The 25,586-nt window shown below is 45.1% G+C and overlaps 1 protein-coding gene across 2 annotated transcripts in view; it reads right to left on the reverse strand.

Moving 5' to 3' along the window:
* The window catches only part of PPP2CB (protein phosphatase 2 catalytic subunit beta), an 81,745-nt gene that overhangs the window by 27,027 nt on the left and 29,132 nt on the right, over positions 1–25,586 (reverse strand). Inside the window, exons 1-3 of one of the 2 annotated variants that reach the window (XM_075603971.1) lie at positions 13,703–13,747; positions 3,600–3,809; positions 1,127–1,300 (exon numbers count right to left, since the gene is read on the reverse strand). In XM_075603971.1, the coding sequence (XP_075460086.1) occupies positions 1,127–1,300; positions 3,600–3,809; positions 13,703–13,732 (414 nt within the window). In that variant the 5' untranslated portion in view covers positions 13,733–13,747. Of the gene's footprint in view, positions 1–1,126; positions 1,301–3,599; positions 3,810–13,702; positions 13,748–25,586 lie in introns of those variants that run through there. The other variant, XM_075603962.1, reaches the window with a different exon arrangement.

Raw genomic sequence — 25,586 nt, forward strand, 5'->3', positions numbered from 1 at the left:
GAAGAAAGGCTAAATGGCGGCTGCATGTGGAGATTGAGTGCTCACAAACACTAAGGATTACTCCCCTGGAGACAGCAGCTGACAGCAACATCTTTTTTGGAGCCAATACTGACACTCACACACAAAGAAGAGACCGATGAGTCCTCAGTTGGTGCATGGGCAGGTCCCATAACATGCTTTATTTTATCAGACAAATTGTAAGTGTGCATTTGTCTTGTCCATGAGATATTAAAACTTTGTTCATCTGATTTTACACAAGGATCGGGCGCTTCTTTTCTCTTTTTCTCTAATAGGTACTGTGGGAGTTCGGTGAGCCCAAGAAGAAGCAGCCTGGACCTTTTGCAAATCAACTTATCATGGACACATGTGGACTTAAGTATTTTTAATATTTACTGCATTTATGGGTTCATAATCGTGTATTGAATTTTTCCTTGCTTATCACATGAACCCATTTTTTTATATTTGCATTTTTTAGTTAAGTCCCAGTGACACTCAGTGTCATTTTTACCCACATTAATTGGCAATATCTCTTTTATTGGCTTTTTTTTATTTTTATTTTTATATGTTATGCACACTTCTTTTTTGCTTTTGTGTTTTTATCTAATAGTCACTTTTAGTTTTTCCTGCCAGAATACATTTAGTTATTTTCACACCACTGTTTATTGGGCATATTTGCCTGGTGCAAATTCTTGCCACATCTATCAGGGCTGCAGCAATTTAGGTGTAGTGTGTGAAGGGCGCTGTCTATATTTTCTGTCAATATATATATATATATATATATATATATATATATATATATATATATATATATATATATATATATATATATATATATATATATATATATATATATATATATATATATATATATATATATGAGTCTTGCTCAGAATTTCTTGTTGCTTGAGTAATAGTTATACACTAATGTGTCATTCTGCAGCCCACCATTTCATATAAGTTTAGTCTTTAGATACTGATTCCTAAGCCTGCTATCTAGAAAGTACATTATTTACACAAGATTGACTGATCCACATATTTCTAACATAGTACAGAACAGTACCTCGTTAATAAAATTTGCACTCATCTTAGACAAGTTACAAATACATTTTATATATTAAATACATACCTGACCATCTACTAAAGCGGTTAATGGTAGGTAATCAAAAAGATCAGTGAAATACTTCCACACATTTGCATTTCCATACTTTCGTAGGCACTCATCATAAAAACCATAGACTTGTGTGATTTGTCGACTCTCATGGTTGCCTCTTAATATTGTGATACGCTCTGGGTAGCGCACCTGCAAAAGAAAAAGATGCAGATATTTTTGGACTCAAGAGTTTACATTTATGCATTATTAAGTACATCATTCAAGAAGCGGATGAAATACTTAAAACAAGGATGTACGTCTAAATGTATTTTTTTCATATAAATAACGTGTGTACGTGTGTGTACGTGTGTGTGTGTGTGTGTGGAGTGAGTGTGTGTGTATGTGTGTATGTGTGTATATATGTGTGTATATGTAAAAAAATATATTATATGTATACATACATATATACATACATATACATATATTTATATATATATATATATATACACACACACACACACACACACACACACACGTTTTAAGTTATGGTGGGTGAAAAAGGCAACACGAAACCTCCACCGAATTGCATATAGCAAATAAAAAAATCACTTGTGAGCACATTCACATGTCTTGGGCAGGTCTGCAACCCTGCATTTCACCATTATCACCCAGCATACAGCGCTTCCACTGCAGCAAGGGATTCTGGGAAATGACATGCAAATGAGCACACGTGTCACCTTTTGTCTGAAAACCCATTGTTACATGGAGCCCATATAAGCTAATGGTCGCTGTTAACACAGCTTTAAAGCACAGCATGGGAATCAGATGCAAAGCCAGAGAAACCATTCACAGACATGTTTCAATCTTAATGGGTATCATCAGTCTGAAGTTGGTTGTAAATAATGTGTGTGTGTGTGTGTATGTATATCTATATCTGTATATGTATAAGTATATATATGAATATGTATATATGTGTATATATACACACACATATATATACGTACATATACATGTACAACCAACTTCAGACTGATGATACCCATAAAGGTTGAAACGTGTGTGTGTGTATGTGTGTATGTGTGTGTATGTATGTATGTGTGTATGTATGTGTGTATGTGTGTGTGTGTGTGTGTGTGTATGTGTGTGTGTGTGTATGTGTGTGTGTATGTATGTATGTGTGTATGTATGTGTGTATGTATGTGTGTATGTATGTTTATGTATGTGTGTATGTATGTGTGTATGTATGTGTGTATGTATGTGTGGTGTGAGTGTGTGATATAGATATATATAATAATAAGGCATCTTTGGAAACCAGAAATATTGGCCATATAGTCTTCTTATAAGAGTCCAAATCATCTTGGCTAAGAAAAAATCTTGTGCACCAAATAGAGTAAATAAAAATACCACTTGTGAGCACATTCATGTCTCAGACATGCCTGCAAACCTGCCTTTCCCCAATGTATCTTAGCACAGGGGTGCATAAACTTTGTCTCACTGCCTACTCCTCCTGCTTCCCCTCCAACCTCCCCTATCGCACCCCCCTACCTTGTCTCTGGTGTTTGACGTCATTATGTCATTTGACGGCGCTTTGCCATCATGACACCTTACCTTATCTCTCGCGACTTCTGGTGACGTATCAGTAAGCGCCACCCTCCCTCAGAAAATGTTGCACTCCCATCTTAGCATACAATGCTTCCACTGCAGCCAGACACTCAGGGAAATGACATACAAATGAGCACACTGTCACCTTTTGCTTCTCCGTTTTAACATGGAATACTATAAGCTTATGCCTGCCACATTACACAGCTTTTCCAGGAGAGCCTGGGTTACAGTAGTGCATAGCCAGTAACCCTACTCTCAGACATCTGTTCCAACCTTTTGGGTCTCTGAGGATGGTTATACTGGATTTGCAATGTGAAGCTGAAATCTGTTTCAGCCATAATATTATACAAGTTATGGTGGGTAAAAGAAATTACAAAAACCCTCCACTGTACAGTGTTCAGTAATTACAAATCTTAAACAAAGACACCGCTTCACATTTCAGGAGGATAATATGGTCATTCTCTAATAAACGTATGATTGATGTCAGTTGGAGGTAAAGCTTATATGATGGGCTAGTACATTAAATTGTTAAGCAATACACATTTCCCTCAGGATCTGTCAAACGCTCGCAGAACTTGTATCATAAAAAGATGTTTTATTGAAACAAAAAAAATTCAGAAGATTATACGGAGATGAAAACAAATTTTTAGTCATTAGTTTTAGGATAAAAAAAAGACAAGTATTCAAACTTAAAAACTGAATATATCCAGAATAACTTTTTTTTTAATCCCTTGCGATTCTTTTTTTTTTTTTTTTAGTTTATATTGAGATTACGATGACCAAAAAAACCCCCCCATCATTACCACAATTTATCTGGATCAGGGCAAAAATCGTTTGCGCAATCCTAGTTGTACATACTGTATATTTGGTGAGAGGATTGTGCTTAAAACAAAACAGTTTTGTGTACCTTTAATGCTACAAGAAGAGTCACTGTTTCCACAGAGTAATAGCCTCTATCCACATAGTCCCCCATAAAAAGATAGTTGGTGTCTGGGGATTTCCCCCCAATTCTGAACAGTTCCATAAGATCGTGGAATTGGCCGTGGACATCTCCGCAGACTGTGACAGGGCAGCGCACATCCTGGACGTTGGACTCCTTTGTGAGGATTTCTTTAGCCTGCAGAGAAACATTGCAAAAAAAAAAATATATAGGAATTAAAGAGATAATTTAATGGGAAGACGTTGGAATGAATTGAAGGAGAACATATTAACACAAAAGGGCTGGCGATATTATGGTTTGGCCAATATGGGAGAAATAGGCATTTGATTTATACTGTAGAAACATACATATGTTCCTTTTTTTTTAATTCTACTTACAGTATACACATTGCCCAATACAAACGTAAACCAAAAACAAACAAACAAATATTTTAGTTATTGGAAATAAGGATTCTTTATTCCACTTCAAATTTTGTTTTCATGTACAATTATAATGTTTATTGCCCAAATACAGCTACATTTTATTTATTAAGCCTAGGGAGCAACAGGAGTATTTTATATCTTTTACAAAATGAAAGAGCATAATTCATAACACAAACAGGGTATGATGTGCCTTCAGTTTGCAGATCTTTGAATCCCATTATGAATAACAGAACTGCACTGAGGTATATTTGGCCCTGTATTCCTTTATGTGCAATGTGTTTTCAATTGCCTCTTAAGTCACCATAAGGAGAGCTCTGAGGAATTAACTTGGCTCAGTGAAAATGACTTATGTCTACTCAATGGAAATGTTGTGAAGGTGTACACCGTAAGCAGCCGGTTTCCGCACAAACATCACCAGCTTTGTGGATGGGCGCCAAGCCCATATTTACATGCCAACGGGCATCTAATTATTTTTTGAATCAATTTAAGCCTTGCAGTTTCTACTGTGACCTTACTTGGCTATCTGGGGCATGTTTTTTCACTTGTGTGTCATTTTCAATATTTTCATTGGGGACGGAATACAGGGAAAAAAATGAAGGGGAAAAACATTGCACAGTGACACTAATCATGATTAAAGCCTTATGTGAGACTATACTGTGGCTTCTGTTTCAGTTGTGTACTCTGTGAGGAACCATCTTAAAAGGTTAATCAGTTAGTTGGTCAGATGATCCTATGTACGCCTGCCCCCAGCATCATGCTCGCTCCACCCAGGAGTCATGAAGAAAGCTTGGGATTTTAATTAATTGACTTACTCTTCATTGAACTCTTACAAAGAAGAACAGGCTGGTTAAATTTAAAAAAAATGTAACAAAATGCATCTTGCTGTATCTCATTCATATGCATCTGCAGTTTCTGCTGTTACAGGTTTCAAAGTAAAGTCCTGACCAGGGAGGTTCCAGGCGGTTCCCCTCTCCCCCCGCCTTGTACCCACATGCAACGTACAAATAAAGACAGGAAACGGGAGCTGGAGGTAAAATGGCCGCGGCTATTTATTTATACAGAAAACCTAATGGGGTAAATGCACTCCCTGCCAGAGTGTGCTCCTTTGACAGGAGGGGGAGGGGACGGTCAGCCGGCCCTCGAACCGCTGACCTCGTGTCCCCTACGCGAGCGGGCTCTCGAGGTCATGGATAACTGACCTTGCCCACTCGTACTCCCCCCGGGCTCAAACGGCCCAGCTCCCAGTCTGGCAAGAACAAGCACCCACCCCCCAAGAGCCGCCGCGACAAAGGCAAAACTGGTCAATGACCCCTCCTGTTCGGAACCTCGTCCTTTCACTCAGCACAGTATCAGCAGTTCGTGCTGTAACGGAACAAAGAACCATTAACACGGCATACAATGCATATGTCCACATTCCTGGGAATACCCTGCCCTGCTCAACCTTCTGCTGCCGTTCATTACATGATTGCAATCACTAACTAAGGGGATGGGTGGGTGGGAAATCGTCTGGCGGGCAGCCAAAGAGGATGTGCTGCCCGCCAGCCTGGCCTTAAGTAGGCCTTCCTGGAACTCCTCCCCTGCCTTGGGGAGGGAGGTGTGGGGGCGGGCCAGCGAGGGGAAGGCCGGACCCCCCCCGGTCATGAAGCCCCCCCGCCTATGGCTAGGGGGGCCGCTTGACCAGGGAGGTTCCAGGCGGTTCCCCTCTCCCCCCGCCTTGTACCCACATGCAACGTACAAATAAAGACAGGAAACGGGAGCTGGAGGTAAAATGGCCGCGGCTATTTATTTATACAGAAAACCTAATGGGGTAAATGCACTCCCTGCCAGAGTGTGCTCCTTTGACAGGAGGGGGAGGGGACGGTCAGCCGGCCCTCGAACCGCTGACCTCGTGTCCCCTACGCGAGCGGGCTCTCGAGGTCATGGATAACTGACCTTGCCCACTCGTACTCCCCCCGGGCTCAAACGGCCCAGCTCCCAGTCTGGCAAGAACAAGCACCCACCCCCCAAGAGCCGCCACCGACGGGTCTATTTAACCCCCCTTAAACTAGGCCCGTACCGCCAACCCTCCAGACCCTCTCGAAGCCCTCCCGGAAACTCAAATAAGTCTACCCCGCCTGGCATGCCTAGCAGCGGGACCGATGCTCCTCTACCGGCCCAGCCTGCCCTCTCCATTCCACCTGGGGCTGCCAATCGCGCCTGGGGCAGTAGTTACTCAACTTGCCATGCTTTTTAAAGATGCCCTGAGAATCGCTTTTTTCGCTGCACTATCCCTCACCCGGTCCCGGACATACCCACCTCCGGAGCCGCAGGCCGCCTTTGCCCAGCGCTATCTGGGAATTCGCCTTTTTTACTGCTGCAGGCTTCTTACCCGCCCTCAGTGACCCCTAGGGAATCGACCCTGGCAGTGGACTGGGCCACGCCTCTTCCCTTGCTCGCTCTGTGTCGCCCACTGCAAGCCTTGACGCATCTCCTCGATACCGCCCTAAACGCGACTCCTTACCATTACCCGATACGCCATATGCCGTACCTTCCACGGCGTGTCTCCATCAACCGCCTGCCGGGGCTGTTCCACCATCTGTGCAGTGCGTGATGCTGCCGGGTGGGTCGGCTACCGCGCCCCTGACCCCGGCCGTGGCTGAAGAATTGAAAGACACCGGGGTCCGGCTGATGGCTGTTGGTACTGGAATGGGATTCGCGGTGCCAGTGACCCCGGCCATCTGTGGCTTCCCGTGAGGAAGAGACCTGGGCTGCGACTTGGTTCGCCCTTCACCCGATGCCGGCTCCACGTAGTCGAACCATGCTGGGTTCTCTGCTCTACGAAACACATTGGCACCAACCGCGGTTGCGGTTGGCCGTCTTTGTCTCCTTGGCCCTGCCGACTCTGCAGGCGAAATCCTGACAGTGACACCGCCCGCGTCAGCAACGGGCGGCCGTGTGGCGTGCCGTGACGCCCTGTTCTGCGTCACGGTGGCTGGAAGTCGCCGCCCCTCCTTGGCGGGCCGACCTGCGCGCCGATCCGCCGTGTCCTGCGTCCCAGCGGTCGAAGTCCTCCCCACCTTCGCTGAGGCCCGACCAGGCCGCTGTGACGCCCTGCCTCGCGGTACCGTGACCGAGGGCTGCCGCCCTGCGTGCGGTTGCTGAACTTCGCCTGCCGCCTTGCACTGCAGCACCCTCCGCGCTCCCTTCCTGTGGAGCGCGGCTTCTCTGCCTGCCGCCTGTCTAGCGCGCAATGCTGCCTGAGGGCTGTCGACTGTCGCCTGTTGCGTTGTGCTGCAGCGCCCTCCGCTTTGACGCCCTGCCTCACGGTACCGTGACCGAGGGCTGCCGCCCTGCGTGCGGTTGCTGAACTTCGCCTGCCGCCTTGCACTGCAGCACCCTCCGCGCTCCCTTCCTGTGGAGCGCGGCTTCTCTACATGCCGCCTGTCTAGCGCGCAATGCTGCCTGAGGACTGTCGCCTGACGCGTTGTGCTGCAGCGCCCTCTGCTTCCCCTTCCCGCGGGGAGCAGCCTTAGTGCCACGTGCTGGTTTCGCAGAGAACAACGCCTGCAGCCACCGATCCAACCATGCCTCGTCATGGTTTTCCGCCTCGACTTGAAGAAGGCGTAACTGCTCTGCCATTGCTGCCATGCAGCCCGCTTCCCGTATGCCTGTCCAAAATTTTCGCGCGACGGGGCACCGGCCCGTCTCTACCCGGCCCTGCTTGCACGGGTCGTGACTATTGCCTGCCCCAGGATTAGCAACCCAGGGCCTCACGCGCTGTGACCGCGTGCCTTCGCCAGCCCCTCTCCCCGCACAGCAAACCGTACGCACCCGCGCGCATTTCCGTGTGCCCATATACACACGCGCGCGCGCGCATTTCCGTGTGCCCATATACACCCGCGCGCATTTCCGTGTGCCCATACACACCCGCGCGCACCCATAAACATCCACGCGCACCCATATAAACCCGCGCGCACCTGCGTGTGCCCCGCTACACACGCACCCTGCGTGTGCCCGTATACACAGACGCGCGCATTTCCGTGTGCCCATATACACAGACGCGCGCATTTCCGTGTGCCCATATACACACGCGCGCATTTCCGTGTGCCCATATACACACGCGCGCATTCCCGTGTGCCCATATACACACGCGCGCATTCCCGTGTGCCCATATACACCCCATATACACACGCGCGCATTTCCGTGAGCCGATATACACACGCGCGCATTTCCGTGAGCCCATATACACACGCGCGCATTTCCGTGAGCCCATACACACGCGCGCATTTCCGTGAGCCCATATACACGCGCGCATTTCCGTGTTCCCATATACACGCGCCCATCTACGTGTGCCCGTATACACACGCGCATCTACGTGTGCCCGTATACACACGCGCGCATCTACGTGTGCCCGTATACACACGCGCGCATCTACGTGTGCCCATATACACACGCGCGCATCTACGTGTGCCCATATACACACGCGCGCATCTACGTGTGCCCATATACACACGCGCGCATCTACGTGTGCCCATATACACACGCGCGCATCTACGTGTCCATATACACGCGCGCATTTACGCGTGTCCATATACACGCGCGCATTTACGCGTGTCCATATACACGCGCGCATCTACGTATGCCCATATACACACGCGCATTTACGTGCACCCCTATACCCATGCGCGCATTTACGTGCACCCCTATACCCACGCGCGCATTTACGCGTGGTATTTATCATCTAATAATTACTACAGTATATTTATATAGTTTATAATGTCACTAGATAAAGAGCTCTACTGACATCTACGTGTGCCCATACACACGCGCGCTCATACACACGCGCGCATCCACGTGTGCTCATACACACGCGCGCATCCACGCGTGCTCATACACACGTGCGCCCATACGCACTCGCGCACATCTACGTGTGGCCATACATACCCGCACGCATCTACGTGTGCCCACGCACGCAAGCGCACATCTACGTGTGCCCCTATACACCCGCACACTTCTACGTGTGCCCCTACACATATAAACATCCACATGTGCCTACATACATACTTCTGATGTGCCTACACGTATATCGCAGAGAACAACGCATGCAACCACCGATCCAACCATGCCTCGTCATGGTTTTCCGCCTCGACTTGAAGAAGGTGTAACTGCTCTGCCATTGATGCCATGCAGCCCGCTTCCCGTATGCCTGTCCAAAATTTTTGCGCGACGGGGCACCGGCCCGTCCCTACCCGTCCCTGCTTGCACGGGTCGCGACTATTGCCTGCCCCAGGATTAGCAACCCAGGGCCTCACGCGCTGTGACCGCTTGCCTCCGCCAGCCCCTCTCCCCGCACAGCAAACCGTACGCACCCGCGCGCATTTCCGTGTGCCCATATACACCCGCGCGCATTTCCGTGTGCCCATATACACACACGCGCGCGCATTTCCGCGTGCCCATACACACCCGCGCGCACCCATATACATCCACGCGCACCCATATAAACCCGCGCGCACCTGCGTGTGCCCCTCTACCCACGCACGTGCGCGCCCTGCGTGTGCCCGTATACACACGCGCGCGCATTTCCGTGTGCCCATATACACATGGGCGCATTTCCGTGAGCCCATATACACGCGCGCATTTCCGTGAACCCATATACACGCGCGCATCTACGTGTTCCCATATACTCGCGCGCATCTACGTGTGCCCACATACACACGCGCGCGCATCTACGTGTGCCCATATACACATGCGCGCGCATCTACGTGTGCCCATATACACACGCGCGCGCATTTACGCGTGTCCATATACACGCGCGCATCTACGCGTGTCCACATACACGCGCGCATCTACGCGTGTCCACACACACGCGCGCGCATTTACGCGTGTCCATACACACGCGCATCTACGCGTGCCCATACACACGCGCGCATTTACGCGTGTCCATACCCACGCGCATTTACGCATGTCCACATACACGCGCGCATTTACGCATGTCCACATACACGCGCGCATTTACATGCACCCCTATACCCACGCGCGCATTTACGTGTGGTATTTATCATCTAATAATTACTACAGTATATTTATATAGTTTATAATGTCACTAGATAAAGAGCTCTACTGACATCTACGAGTGCCCATACACACGCGCGCATCCACGTGTGCCCCTACACACGCGCGCATCCACGCGTGCTCATACACGCGTGCATCCACGTGCACCTGCCTACGTGTGCCCATACGCACTCGCGCACCTCTACGTGTGGCCATACATACCCGCACGCATCTACGTGTGCCCACACACGCAAGCGCACATCTACGTGTGCCCCTATACACCCGCACACTTCTACGTGTGCCCCTACACATATAAACATCCACATGTGCCTACATACATACTTCTGATGTGCCTACACGTATATCCATATATCCAACTACCTGTGCCCACACACCTATCCCCCACACATGCGCCTCCGCACGCACGCCTCCCCATGCGCCCATCCATGAATTAATTGGGGAATTCAGATAAAGTAACCAAGCATAAATGCTAAACATTGCGATTCCCATTAACAAGTATTTATCATCTAATAATTACCACAATATATCTATATAGTCTATAATGTCCCTAGATAAAGAGCTCTATTGACATTATATAATTCTCTGCACCGTCTGAGACCATAAGTGGGGGGGACACGTCGCCAGTCAGACCGCGCTCCCTCCTATGCAAATCTTATGCCAGCCTTTCTGTCCCAACTTCGCCATACCCCCACCCCGCACGGGCGGGCAACTGCTACCCCCGCACGGGATACCAGAAGGAAGCGGCCGCTGGGAGCAGTCAAGCATCCACTTGCCATCGCTCCCAGCGCCTCAGCGTGTCCCCCCCCGCCGAACTACAGTATATTTATATAGCTTATAGTATACATGCCTACATACACGTACACCGATTTACCTGTACCCATGTACACATATATACGTACCCGTATACACATATATATATACCCGCACACACATACCTGCACATAATCGCCCCGAGCGCATCAGCGTGTCCCCCCCCCGCCGAAACTAACTGCGGGGGCAGACCGTGAAGCACCAACCTTGGCCGTCCCCTCTTTGCGCTTACCCCCGGCCTAGGGCCGCAACCACTAAGAGCGGCTGCACTAGCCTATACATGCGTATATCTCCACTTACGTATATGTGCATACCCATATACACATGTACATACACACCCACATACCTGCACATAACACCCATAAATACCTATACGTACATCCACATATATACCCACGCACATATACATATATATACCCATACCACACATACATATATATACACCCCCATACATATACACATATATACATATATACACACATATATATATATATATATACACACACCCATATATACCCATACAACGTTATTTATTTATTATAGATTTTTCCCGGCCGGCCCCCCCTGTACAGCCCACCTCACGCATACATTTTAACGACCCCACAAGTGTGGGGGAAGGGGGGGGCGCGGGAGCAGCCGCCTCTCCAGCCGCATGGCTGACCGGTCCACCCCAACCCCCGTGCCCCGAGACCACTAAACGAAAAGGGGGGGGGGGAGGGGTAGGAGGGGCCTCTGCCCGCGCTACATTCCACCACGTGGGACTGCGCCCCAGCCCCCGAACGGGCCGCCCGCATGGGACACACGCGGGCCGCATGCCTCGGCCGGAACCCCCTCTCCCCGCAACCAACATCCCTCTGCCTCTCCCCGCCGGGTGCCCCTACCCATGGCAGCCGCCGCGGGGCTATGCGGATGGAGGAGGCACCCGCCCGCACAACGCTGCGGGAGCAGGTAGCCCCCTCCCCCCCCCCAGGAGAAGCGGGGAAAAACCCGTCAGGCCCCTACTGCCCGCCAGACCCCTTCTGTCCCCCGAGACCAACCCCCCCCCAGCTGCATGCTGCGCGCCGCAGATGGAGGATGGGGACGGGCCGCTACCCTACGGGGTCCCTCTCCTCCCTGCATCCTGCCTCCCCCCTCGCCGCCGATTCAAAAATCGCGGCTATACAGGAGGGGGGAGTGCCCAGGATTGACCCCCCTTTCGGGGCCTTACCTTAGTTTAAACTGCAGGGAGGAGCGGGACGTCCAAATCGTCTGGCGGGCAGCCAAAGAGGATGTGCTGCCCGCCAGCCTGGCCTTAAGTAGGCCTTCCTGGAACTCCTCCCCTGTCCTGGGGAGGGAGGTGTGGGGGCGGGCCAGCGAGGGGAAGGCCGGACCCCCCCCGGTCATGAAGCCCCCCCGCCTATGGCTAGGGGGGCCGCTTTCTATCCAGTGGCAGAAAGGTCTAAACGCAAAGCCGTGGCAACGTACAAGACTTCAAAAATCATGAACATGTCTCAAATCTGGTTAACACTTCACTACGAGCAGATAACAGCTTACTTTAACGACTCCATGAACAGATTTAGGAACATTTTGGACCCGTGGGTGGACAAGGCGGGTGGGAGAGGGTTCGACCCAGTCTTTCTCTCACTTTGATTAGCAAAAGATGTTCAGAGTTCGAGACTGAACAGAGACACACTAAGGTTTTTTTTTTATGTCCAACATAGTACAAAACGGTGTAGACAAATGTTGTGAAGTATAAACTAATAGTTAGCATCGGTCATGTGAGACTGTTCCCGTGGAGTTTGCAGGCGGAGGCTGTGCAGGGCTCTTCGCATCTCCTTGCCTATTTGGTATGTTCATTGATCGATTCCGGATCCTTTCTTCTTTTCGCCTGTCTGCCTATTCTTTTTCTGTCTGGGAGCTCCCTTCCAGGAACTCACGTTTATAGGGGGTGTCCCTCAGACTGACGGCAGCAAGAGGGACCATATCTACAGACAGCGTTAGCGCGGAGTGACTTTTTTGCTAATAGTTAGAATGTTTACATATTTATTGGTATCACTTACCTATAGATGTTGATGTGATGTAATGTAATCCTGCACCCCTCACCCCCTCCCCAAACCCTTCTTACATATTTTTTTTCTGTACCCACACCCCTAAAATCCCAAACTGATCCCACCCCCACCTCGGAATTTTTTTCTGTACCCTTCAAAGTATGTACCTGCTAAAATAAAATACAGAGCTTAAAAAATAAAAAAAAATAAAAAATCATGAACATGGCATTGGAACAAACGTATGTAAAACTCCCTTGTGCCATGCCACTTCAACCACAGCTTCCATCACAAAAACCTAGGTCCATGCAGTCAAAGATCAATCGAAGATCACTTAAATACCAGATTTGTCCACATAACTCAGACTCTGCCATAACACACCAATGTCCTTTAACCTGTAAGGCGCATTGTGATTCATTCAATTGAATGGGCTAGAAAGTACCTTAGGATTTAAGAAGAAAAAATTGGGACGGATGAGACACCCAAAATTACAAGTGCTGCTGAGTATGCAATCCAGAAACATGTAACGAATGTAGTTTTTGCAAAAAAAATCCGGATAGTTGGTAGTCAAGGCAGTAATGAGAGCATATAAAGCAAGCCAAGTCGGAAACCGACTTAACCCCTAATAAAAGGTAATAGCCTAGCGGTAAGAGGGGGTTGACCGGGGGCAGTCCCTCGACCAACAGCAGACCCCTTGACTATAAACTCTGCATATATGGCTGATTCACCTGTGGCGGCTTGGTAAAAATATAAAGACACTTACTGCATCTTCTTGCTCCGTCCGGCTCAGCATGCTCCAGGCTGTTGAGATGAATGAACGGAACCTCTCATTGAAGGGAGAATGTCAGCGGGCACAGCTAGCAAAAAATAGAAGGCTGGACTGTGCTATCAAAAAATGCCTTTATTTAACCATGAGCAAAAATGAATAAAAGAGGGGATAGACCCCCTCTACACTAACGCCTTTCACCTCTGAGGGGCTTTGTCAAAAAGTAACATTACTCAACACACGAAACCTTCAGTAATGGGCTGAACCGGATGTGACATCACACCACCCTCCGCGTGGACCAACCTCTGTGATGGAATCGGAGCAGCCCACTCAGCTGGTGGATAGATACCCGCCCAGAATGGAACAGTTCAACACCACTACGCATGCGCAATGACTACACGAATGAACTGAAGCCAAAGTGCAGAAAAATACAAATAAATAAAGAAAACATATACAAAGGTATATACATACATACTGCTTGGGAGGAAAGATCAATACTGGAATTACTGTTCTTTTTTTAAACTCATCCTCAACCAGGAAGAAAAAAAGAAATCTGAAATGAGTAAACCTCATTCCTCGTTTCAGATTTCTTTTTTTTATTTCAGGTTTTTCTACTTCAGATTATTTAAGCAAATCAAGAGTTTTATCTCTTGATACTCATTGAATGTTGTATATTCTCCCTGACTTTACTTGATTTTATCACATTCTTTTAGATGTATTTTTCTTTGTATACATCTATATTTTAACCACATAGGACTTCCTGGTTGAGGATGAGTTTAAAAAAGAACATTAATTCCAGTATTGATCTTTCCTCCCAAGCAGTATGTATATACCTTTGTATATGTTTTCTTTATTTATTTGTATTTTTCTGCACTTTGGCTTCAGTTCTGAATGTGATGGACTTCAGTTCTGAAATACATTATGTACTTTGTCCTAGCAAGACCTTCAGCAAACTGGCCTGCTATGTCAAATATGATGCTAAAAAAAAAATGTTACATCAAAAATAGATTGCTTGTTCAAAGGCCTTTTTACCAACTTACAACACCACTTTCATCAGCAAGAATGCACAATACCAAAAATAGTCAATTCCTGTAAGAGCTGCTATTTTTACTGGAGCAGACAGTAATGTTATGCTATGTCAGAGTGTAATTGCAGCTAATAGAGTGTATTGAAGATGAATGTGGTTTTACAGCAATTACTTGTAAATGGTATGAATAGTAGCAGGGTTGCTTCTTTTCACTAAGACCATTAGAAAATGGATACAGTAGTTGTCATTTTCTACTGAAATGTAGCCATTTATTTTTTTGCCATAATATAGTTTACAAACTAGACTTTTTCTCTGTCCTGCAATCACATTTTTCATTGTAAAATTAACTTGTTTCATATTATGGATAAATATTGATACAAATTCAAAGCGCTACCAAACTTCACATGGCTAAAGTGAATACAATTGAATTAGAATTCAAATACAGACCCTTTAATTTGAGGTGCTGCTGCTTCAAATAGACTTTCCAATAAGTCTTACAGTATTCTTAAATATCAGGAGCACAATACTCATGGAGTATGCAAAATACTAAATAAAGTGTAGTCAGTGAAAAAGTAGGGAAAAGATCCCCAGTACCGTGCTCAGCTAAGTGGTATTCCTTGTAGAAATGATAGTAGGTATATGTCATATGATCAATAACAAGTTGGAAAAGCCGTCTTATGAAGCATGTAAACCGTGTGTTCCATACAGTTAACCCTTACTCCTCTATGGCGGGCGGGACCTGTATCTAACGGTAAAATCAGTGTAAAATATCTGATTACCTAAGAACAGTATAATGTCCCCCTTAGGAGGTATGTGGGTACAAGGAACATTAGCCCCAGAACGCAGGTAAGCGGACTGGGGTACTCACGGTTGGCAGATATCAGCTGTTCCTTAGGCGTGCGTCACGCTGATGATAAACAGTAGAAAAAATCCTGCGGGAGGTAAGCGGAGCACAGCAGAGCAAATGCAGGGGCTAAACACCAAAATGAATAAAAGTCCTTTATTGCATGATCGACATCATGGTAAGTGGTGAGTAAAAATCTCTTACGCGTTTCAGGCGTCTGCCCTTTATCAAAGAGAACTATTCAACACACTGCAACTGCCCGTCTGATATAGGTTAATCCCTGCTTCCAGCTGATCTCAATGGGATGATTTTCGCGCTAGAACGTCAGGCTACAATCTCATTGGCTGTCTGGTGCAGCCAATGGGATGAATGAACCCTTGTACTGCGTGTGTGATGTGCAGGAGATGTTTCAGATCAGCAGAGCTGCTGCAGTGTGTATGAAAGAAAGCAACAATATTGTAAGACAACATTAAACACATATTAAAAACAATGTATCTATATAGTGAAACAATCTACTCGGCTGAAATGGTGGTAAGGAGGTAACAGATGCAGAGGAATAATGCATATCATATACCACGGATATTGATAATAGTAGGCTGTTAAAAAAGATTTTTTCTTCTTAATGTAAAACAGCAGTAGGAACCTGATTTTAATATAGTAATAGCTGTATATTAGTTGTTCATTGATTAGACTTATAAGCTCTTCTAAATAATAATCATACAATCAGAATTCCTAATATGTCCACCCTATATAGGGAGTTAATGGAAAGAGGCATAGTACACTTATTGTCATAAACATATATATGTACAGAACAGAAAATACAGAAATAGGTGATGTACATTCATATATATATAGATATTCTATTTATTCCACATTAAGAAGATCATATTCTTTCCTTGTTTAACAACTTCATTTTTGTGAAACAACACTTAGAAATCACCCATTTCATTGACAATCCTATACAGCTATATATGTTTAGACAGTTCTCATACATTTTATTTGTTACATTTACAGTTTATTTGGGGACATTAATGTCCTTAGTCATACCCTGCCATATAGTGTAACTGTATATGCAGGTAATATGTCTATATACAATTTAATTATGTTTTTGTATCCTTAGTGTGTCAAACCTGTTGTGTTGTAGTGGTGTAGATATGCTGTATGCTATTGATGTTTATATAACATATAGTGTTTGATTAGAATTTGATTTAAATTAGAGAGTATTTAAATTAGAAAGTGTTTCAACTCCCAGTCGATGTTCATACCCTTGGGGGCCAATGTCCCAAGGGTATAGATCCAGTGCATTTCTCGACGGTTAAGGAGTGACTCTCTGTTTCCTCCTCTAGGATGAACAGGGATATGTTCCAGAGCACTGAATGTTAAATGCTCTATCGAGCCTTGTACACATTTGTTAAAGTGTCTGGCCACTGGGTAGTTGTCATCTTTATTTCTAATTGTTCTGATATGTTCCCTAATTCTTATCTTTAGTGGTCTTATAGTCCTTCCAATATAACTAGAACCACATGCGCATTTGAGAACATAGACAACATAGTTGGAGTTACAAGTTAAAAATGAATTTATCCTATGTCTTTGTCCCGTGAAGATGTTTTTAATTGTTTTAATGGGGAGTGCGTATTTGCAAAAGTTGCATGTTTGTTTCACTATATAGATACATTGTTTTTAATATGTGTTTAATGTTGTCTTACAATATTGTTGCCTTCTTTCATACACACTGCAGCAGCTCTGCTGATCTGAAACATCTCCTGCACATCACACACGCAGTACAAGGGTTCATTCATCCCATTGGCTGCACCAGACAGCCAATGAGATTGTAGCCTGACGTTCTAGCGCGAAAATCATCCCATTGAGATCAGCTGGAAGCAGGGATTAACCTATATCAGACGGGCAGTTGCAGTGTGTTGAATAGTTCTCTTTGATAAAGGGCAGACGCCTGAAACGCGTAAGAGATTTTTACTCACCACTTACCATGATGTCGATCATGCAATAAAGGACTTTTATTCATTTTGGTGTTTAGCCCCTGCATTTGCTCTGCTGTGCTCCGCTTACCTCCCGCAGGATTTTTTCTACTGTTTATCATCAGCGTGACGCACGCCTAAGGAACAGCTGATATCTGCCAACCGTGAGTACCCCAGTCCGCTTACCTGCGTTCTGGGGCTAATGTTCCTTGTACCCACATACCTCCTAAGGGGGACATTATACTGTTCTTAGGTAATCAGATATTTTACACTGATTTTACCGTTAGATACAGGTCCCGCCCGCCATAGAGGAGTAAGGGTTAACTGTATGGAACACACGGTTTACATGCTTCATAAGACGGCATGTCCAACTTGTTATTGATCATATGACATATACCTACTATCATTTCTACAAGGAATACCACTTAGCTGAGCACGGTACTGGGGATCTTTTCCCTACTTTTTCACTGACTACCTTTGCATACAAAAACATAATTAAATTGTATATAGACATATTACCTGCATATACAGTTACACTATATGGCAGGGTATGACTAAGGACATTAATGTCCCCAAATAAACTGTAAATGTAACAAATAAAATGTATGAGAACTGTCTAAACATATATAGCTGTATAGGATTGTCAATGAAATGGGTGATTTCTAAGTGTTGTTTCACAAAAATGAAGTTGTTAAACAAGGAAAGAATATGATCTTCTTAATGTGGAATAAATAGAATATCTATATATATGAATGTACATCACCTATTTCTGTATTTTCTGTTCTGTACATATATATGTATATGACAATAAGTGTACTATGCCTCTTTCCATTAACTCCCTATATAGGGTGGACATATTAGGAATTCTGATTGTATGATTATTATTTAGAAGAGCTTATAAGTCTAATCAATGAACAACTAATATACAGCTATTACTATATTAAAATCAGGTTCCTACTGCTGTTTTACATTAAGAAGAAAAAATCTTTTTTAACAGCCTACTATTATCAATATCCGTGGTATATGATATGCATTATTCCTCTGCATCTGTTACCTCCTTACCACCATTTCAGCCGAGTAGATTGTTTCACTATATAGATACATTGTTTTTAATATGTGTTTAATGTTGTCTTACAATATTGTTGCTTTCTTTCATACACACTGCAGCAGCTCTGCTGATCTGAAACATCTCCTGCACATCACACACGCAGTACAAGGGTTCATTCATCCCATTGGCTGCACCAGACAGCCAATGAGATTGTAGCCTGACGTTCTAGCGCGAAAATCATCCCATTGAGATCAGCTGGAAGCAGGGATTAACCTATATCAGACGGGCAGTTGCAGTGTGTTGAATAGTTCTCTTTGATAAAGGGCAGACGCCTGAAACGCGTAAGAGATTTTTACTCACCACTTACCATGATGTCGATCATGCAATAAAGGACTTTTATTCATTTTGGTGTTTAGCCCCTGCATTTGCTCTGCTGTGCTCCGCTTACCTCCCGCAGGATTTTTTCTAAATAAAGTGTACATTGCTTTGTTTAAACCAAACTGTCTTATTCAGGTATTATATGCATTCACATGTGGGAACTTGAAAATTAGAAACAACGTGTAAAAGGGTTTACTCTATATATAAGTTAAGTTAAATTAAGTTAAATTAAATTAATATATTAATTTTAAGTTAATAAAAGTTAAAATTGCCCTCACAAAGAAATCATAAAAAGATAAGCTTTGGATTAACAGTCTCCCAAGGCACCCAAGAATGCAAGGGAGAAAAGACCACCCCTCCCATGAAAGAAATGCCCAAATGGTCTCCCAGTAATAGATCCCAAAGCTGAGGGGACAAATTTACATTGCCTCGCCATTAAGGAGTAAAAGGACTATAAATGCTAAGAGAGGAACTAGTGCAGCCTAGGCAGAAAATGATAAAGTAGTGGATTCTAAGGTAATCTTTAACCGAAATGATACTGAATCAATTAGAGCAAGCTCAAGTTAAAAATGAAAAAATTAAAAATTAAAATGAAAAAAAAAAACACCTCACAATTGCCCCTACCATATGTCCACATTATTTAAAATTTATTGATTCCAAATGGAAATATTACTGTATGCTCATTTGCATGTCTTAGACAGGTCTGCAACCCTGCCTTTCACCATTATCACACAGCACTTTCACTGCAGCAAGGGATTCTGGGAAATGACATGCAAACGAGCACACAGTGTCACCTTTTGCTTCAAAACCATTTTTAACATGGCTCCCTATAGGCTTAAGCTTGCTGCATTATATAGATAGATACTGTCCCGGCTAAGCTCAGTCTAAAGCTTGCCGGGAGCTGGCCGGGATCGTAGCGGGCTAGCCGCAAGTCCGTTCTCCGTTTAAAAACGGAGTTTCCCGTGCGGTGGCCGCATTAGTCAGCCCGGCCGCCACTGTAGATAGATAGATAGAGAGAGACCGACCATACGATACCGGTTGCAACACGACATCAAGGGACAGCACGCAGGTAAGTAAATCATAAATCTCACCACCTTGAAAAAGGTCCCACTGGGGGACCGAAACGTCGGTTTTTGTGTCTTCTATCAAATATAGAAAATGTATGATTTACTTACCTGCGTGCTGTCCCTTGATGCCGTGTTGCAACCGGTATCGTATAGTCTGTAATTGCTTTATGGGATAAGCACCAAAACTTATTTACTTGCAAATGGTGTGCCGGCTGTGCATTGGAATACACACACACACACACACAAATATATATATAACATAAAAAAATATTTTTTTTACGGGGGCGTGGCCAGGACTGTGAGCTGAGCGGTGGCAAGTCAGCTCAGAATCTTGGGCAGTAAAACGCCTTAAAAAGCTACATTTTCAGCTCCTAAGAGCTGTTATATACAGCATGCAGCCGTGCGTGCCTATGCGAACGCGTGTGCACGTGCCGCAAGCTTTTCATGTTTATAGAGCAGGGAGCTGTGTATGTGTATGTGTATGTGTGTGTGTGTGTAGGCATGGGTTGTGTATGTGTGTGCATGGGTTGTGTGAGTGAAAGGAAGACCTAAGCAAGATTTTTTAAAGAAAATAAAAGTTTAATAATTTTTTATTTTTCCGCAATCATTGAGAGACACACACAGACACACAGACACACAGACACACAGACACACAGACACACAGACACACAGACACACAGACACACAGACACACAGACACACAGACACACAGACACACACACTTCAGAGCCGGTAGCGGCGCGAAAAGATGAATTTCTTCATCTTCGATGCCGTCTGTCGTCTCCCCACAGTGCGTGCGCGCGGGCCTTCTTCTATAGAAAGGCTGACTGACGTTAGCCAACTAAAATTCCGCGCGCGCGCACGGCACTAAAGAACGTGCCTAAGAGGGAGACTAGCTCACCAAATCACCAGGCGACAGTCTGGAAGGGAGATCTCAAAACAACAGCTCCAGAGACTCCCAAGATGGCCGCCGGACACATGCAGTCGGGATGAACTGAGCACTCCGGGTGCTGCTAAGGGACCTGGTGCCAACGGGAAGACTCCAACAAGGCAGATCGTCCTCAGACCTAAGGCGGGACTGGGACGAACCCTGGCACCATCACAGGTGAGAGCTCTAGGCGAGCGGGAGCCAGGAGACTGAGGCCGGAATTGCGGCCATCAACATTCACTTAACCCACCAGTCTAATGTTAGAGGGACCGGAGGAGGGGTAAGGCGCAACGCGGCACGGAGGAGGGCTGCCTGTTGGGAATCCCCGATCAAGGGCTGAAGGGGGCGCCCGGCTGTGGTCAGTGCGGAGGCGACTCCCGAGGCGCGGGGAGGTGGCGTTCTTGCTCTCGTGCCCCTCAAAAAAGCTGCTTGAGGAAGCCTAGACCTGTCTCTCTCTCCCCCTGAGGCCCGACTGGGGCCTCTAGTAGACTGCCGAGCTGCCCCCCTCCTCCCCCAGAGACAATCACTCAGTGACTTGGTGAGGTCCAGGCCCTGGGACTATCCAGAATATCTCCAATACTCGGGATAGCCAGCGCAAACCTCTAAAGTGCTGCAACACCCATTCCTCCCCATATCTGTGGGTAAAAGAATAAGAGAGGGCGGAAAGGACAATCTGACAAGCAAAAAAAAAAAATGGCCAAAACTGGCGATCCCTCGCAAAGTAACAAGTACCCCTCCACAAAAAGACCTGTTCGCTTAGAATAGCCCAATCAGTGCTGGCTCAGAGGGTGCCGTGAGACTTGAGGGCCAAAGCAAATCGGCACGGCTTAACCTTCTAAAAATAAATCTCATCTCGTGCAAGTTACATCTACCATGGCCTCGAAAGGAGTTAGAACCATTAAAAAGAGAAAGAACCAGAGCGAGTTCCGAGAATACTTTAAAAATTATGGTCAACTGTCACCACAGCAGGAGGAGTTGGAAGGGAAGCCCCAGTGGAACATTTCGACTCTCGACCAGGGGTGGAGATAGAAAATCTTTATACAAAGGATGATCTACTTATCTTCTTAATATTAATGACGGAGAAAGAGTGGCTCAGTGAGTAAAGACACTGACTGGCACCGAGTTTGAGGCAGGGGAACCTGGTTCAATTCCCGGTGTCAGCTCCATGTGACCTTGGGCAAGTCACTTTATCTCCCTGTGCCTCAGGCACCAAAAAATATAGATTGTAAGCTCCACGGGACTGCACCTGCAAAATGTCTCTGAAAAGTGCTACGTAAAACTAGCAGCGCTGTACAAGAACATGCTATTATTAACTAAATAGAAACACAAATGCAGTAGTGAAGGATCCCAAAGAAGAACTATCTTCCCTTGGGGAACGTACTAGTTCCTTGGAATCTAAGGTCGACGCCACAGTCACCAGGCAATCTCTGATGGACGCCGAGCTCAAAGATGTGAAATCCCAACTTCTAGACAAAGAGACAGGAAGATGCGGAGAATAGAGACCACCGCAATAATCTCCGAATCCGGGGGATCCCAGAATATGTAACGGACATTGGGGTTCATGAGCAAATGGCCAACATCTGCCCTTCCTGATGCTACAAAAGATCTGATGCTAAGATCAAGACCCCCAACTAGGAGACAGACCAAGTGACATGGTGTTGAGATCCTACTACTTCAAAACAAAGGAAGCTTTCAACACGGTGATGAGAGGATCCAGAGACCTCAAGTTTCAAAATATACCCCTACAGATATACGCAGATCTGGAGCGTTCCACACGTGCTAAAAGAATTAATCTCCAGCGAGGTGACAGCGAAATTAAGAGACCGCAATATCAAATACAGATGGGCATGCCCTTTTGGACTATCAGTAATTAAAATGTAAGCCCACAGACACTCAGGAACCTGGATGATGGCAAAGCCTTCCCTCAAACGTCTAGGCCTGAGTTCCCCTTCATCCGGACTTGAATAGTGATGTGGGAGCCCTCCGTCCCTAGAACCTAGAACAATCTTGGTCCATGATTCCCACGAGAACATCCCCCACGCAGATTCCCCAGTGAAAAAGACTCCCGAAGCCAAGACCAACCTCTAAGTCGAACTATAGATCCATATCCCACTTTGGAGTAATTATTGTACTATGTTAACGGAGTCTTGGCCACCACCCTCCAAATATATCTGTGTCAAGGAAGACACAGTTGCCCTAGTCTTTTTTTCTGTTCTCCCCCATCCCCAGATTTTATTCCCAATGGCAGGTGAGCATTAGCACCGTCTCTCCGGAGACACATCCATGCCCACTCTTTTTCGGTTTTGCCCCCACCCTCATCCGTTTTTGTTTTTTCCCTTTGCCCCCTAACCCAGAATAGCCAATACCTGACGAGGATGTCAGATGGTCAGAGGCGCAGTCTTATAACGGGTACTACATATGTTTGCTGTGGTAGGCCATACCAGCAAGGTCACTTTTGGCACTCTCAGACTCTACAAAGATACGAAAAGGTTTGGACTTAAGCTATAGTATATGTTCTGAATAAAAATAATCCTAAATCCCTCAATAACTTCTACAACACTAGCATTTTTTATTTATTTTTTAAGCAAAGTCCAGACCCCCCCCCCCCCCCCAGAGAGTCTCAATAGCAGAATTTGAAGACACTACAGGCATACCCCGCATTAACGTACGCAATGGGACCGGAGCATGTATTTAAAGTGAAAATGTACTTAAAGTGAAGCACTCCCTTTTCCCCACTTTTGATGCACGTACTATACTGCAATTGTCATATACGTGCATAACTGATGTAAATAACACACGTGTAACAGGCTCTATAGCCTCCCCGCCTGTGCACAGCTTCGGTACAGGTAGGGAGCCGGTATTGCTGTTCAGGACGTGCTGACAGGCGCATGCGTGAGCTGCTGTTTGCCTATTGAGCGAAATGTACTTACTCGCGAGTGTACTTAAAGTGAGTGTCCTTAAAGCGGGGTATGCCTGTATATAAAGATCCCACAACCTAAGTAAACACTTTGCTAAATATTAAATATTAAGTTATCTGCAACTGTGATGTATCTCCCCATTCGTTTTTCTTTTTGGTGCCCACCCCTACACCCTCTTCCACAAGATTTTACCGATAGGGTCTTATCTCTTTATTTCCCGGTAAAATATGTTGATAGACCTCTGTGCTGTTCCTTCCCCCCTCCTCCCCATCCTCTTTTGTTTAATGCATCAACCCTTTAATATTTTATATCTGTATATCTCCGCCTGAAAAAACAATAAACATTTAAGTTAAAAAAAAAAAAAAATACATTTTTTACAATTAAATTTGGATCAAAATAGGTTTCAAAGCAGCATTTCATTCAAAATACTTTTTCAAAAATACTATCCCACTCTCTATACCCTTTTCAATGATTTTTAATGCTATAGCAACTATTTCGGAAGCCATATCCTTTCCTCTTGAAATAGGCAGCCAAATTGGGTGCCCTGGGAAGCAGGATCATCACTGTTCGATCACAGGAGAGTAGATCCAATGGCAGTTTAGACAATTACATTGCCGTAAAGGAACTGTTGCATTTATTAAAACAAAAAACTGTAAGAGGAAATTATGCTTTACACATACAAACCTCAAAGTATAATTTGGATACATTAGCCAAGAAGAATCGCAAATTCAGTCAATCAAAATAATTTGAAGATTTATATCAATTGGAAAATAATTAAAATATAGTAATTAAACAAGTGGACAAGTGTGTGTGGGGGGGGGGGAGCATTGATGATCATGAGTTACACAAATTATCTATAAGAATCTGAGAATGATTATGAATGCTTTTCGGATTTATCTGGTTTAAAAAACTAATCCAACCCAGGATTCTCCGACAGAATTATAAATAATTTTGAATAAAAAGGTAACAAATTGGGCATTTTAGACGATGCAGCGTTTACATTTTCATTTAACAGACACACCAAAACACCTTCATTTTATACCAAATACTCATACATTTAAAGCCCCCACCTGGGAGACCAATAATTTCAGGAATCAATTCAATGATTGAAAAAAATGGGTCTACAGTATGTAATCATACAAGTTTGAATTTCACTCCCATCATACTCAAGTTTCCACACAGGTTTTGAACAGGTCACAAGGAAAAAGAAAGTTACATGTGGGGCAATATGCACTGTTTTCTCACTCCATATGAGTATTGATCATGAACAAGGATGAACAGCAATTAGGAAAATATTGATAAAGGATCAAAACCATTTGTGAAACAAATCGATTGTATTATTGAAGAAATTGCATTCAAATTGGGGCATAATTATTTTGTTTGAATATAGATTTTTCTTGCACAAATGAACACACACCCTTTTTTTTCTCCGTTTCTTCATCCATTTACAATTTCAGATCAATAGTTACAGAATTCAGTCAGTCATACATTGGAATGAAGGTCATGACCAACAGGGGAGCCTCTACAAACCAAGAAGTAGATGGTACACTGAACTCCTTTATCCAGACTGCATTTATAAACTGACCTATGGAAGATTTGTAATTAAATACCGCCGAGTGTGCACAAATCTTGCCGTGCTGCTATACTGGAGGAACGTTTTTATTCTTTGAATTATTGTTGTCCAGTGCAAATCGC

Source organism: Ascaphus truei, chromosome 1, assembly GCF_040206685.1.
Source record: "Ascaphus truei isolate aAscTru1 chromosome 1, aAscTru1.hap1, whole genome shotgun sequence".
Classification (NCBI taxonomy): domain Eukaryota; kingdom Metazoa; phylum Chordata; class Amphibia; order Anura; family Ascaphidae; genus Ascaphus; species Ascaphus truei.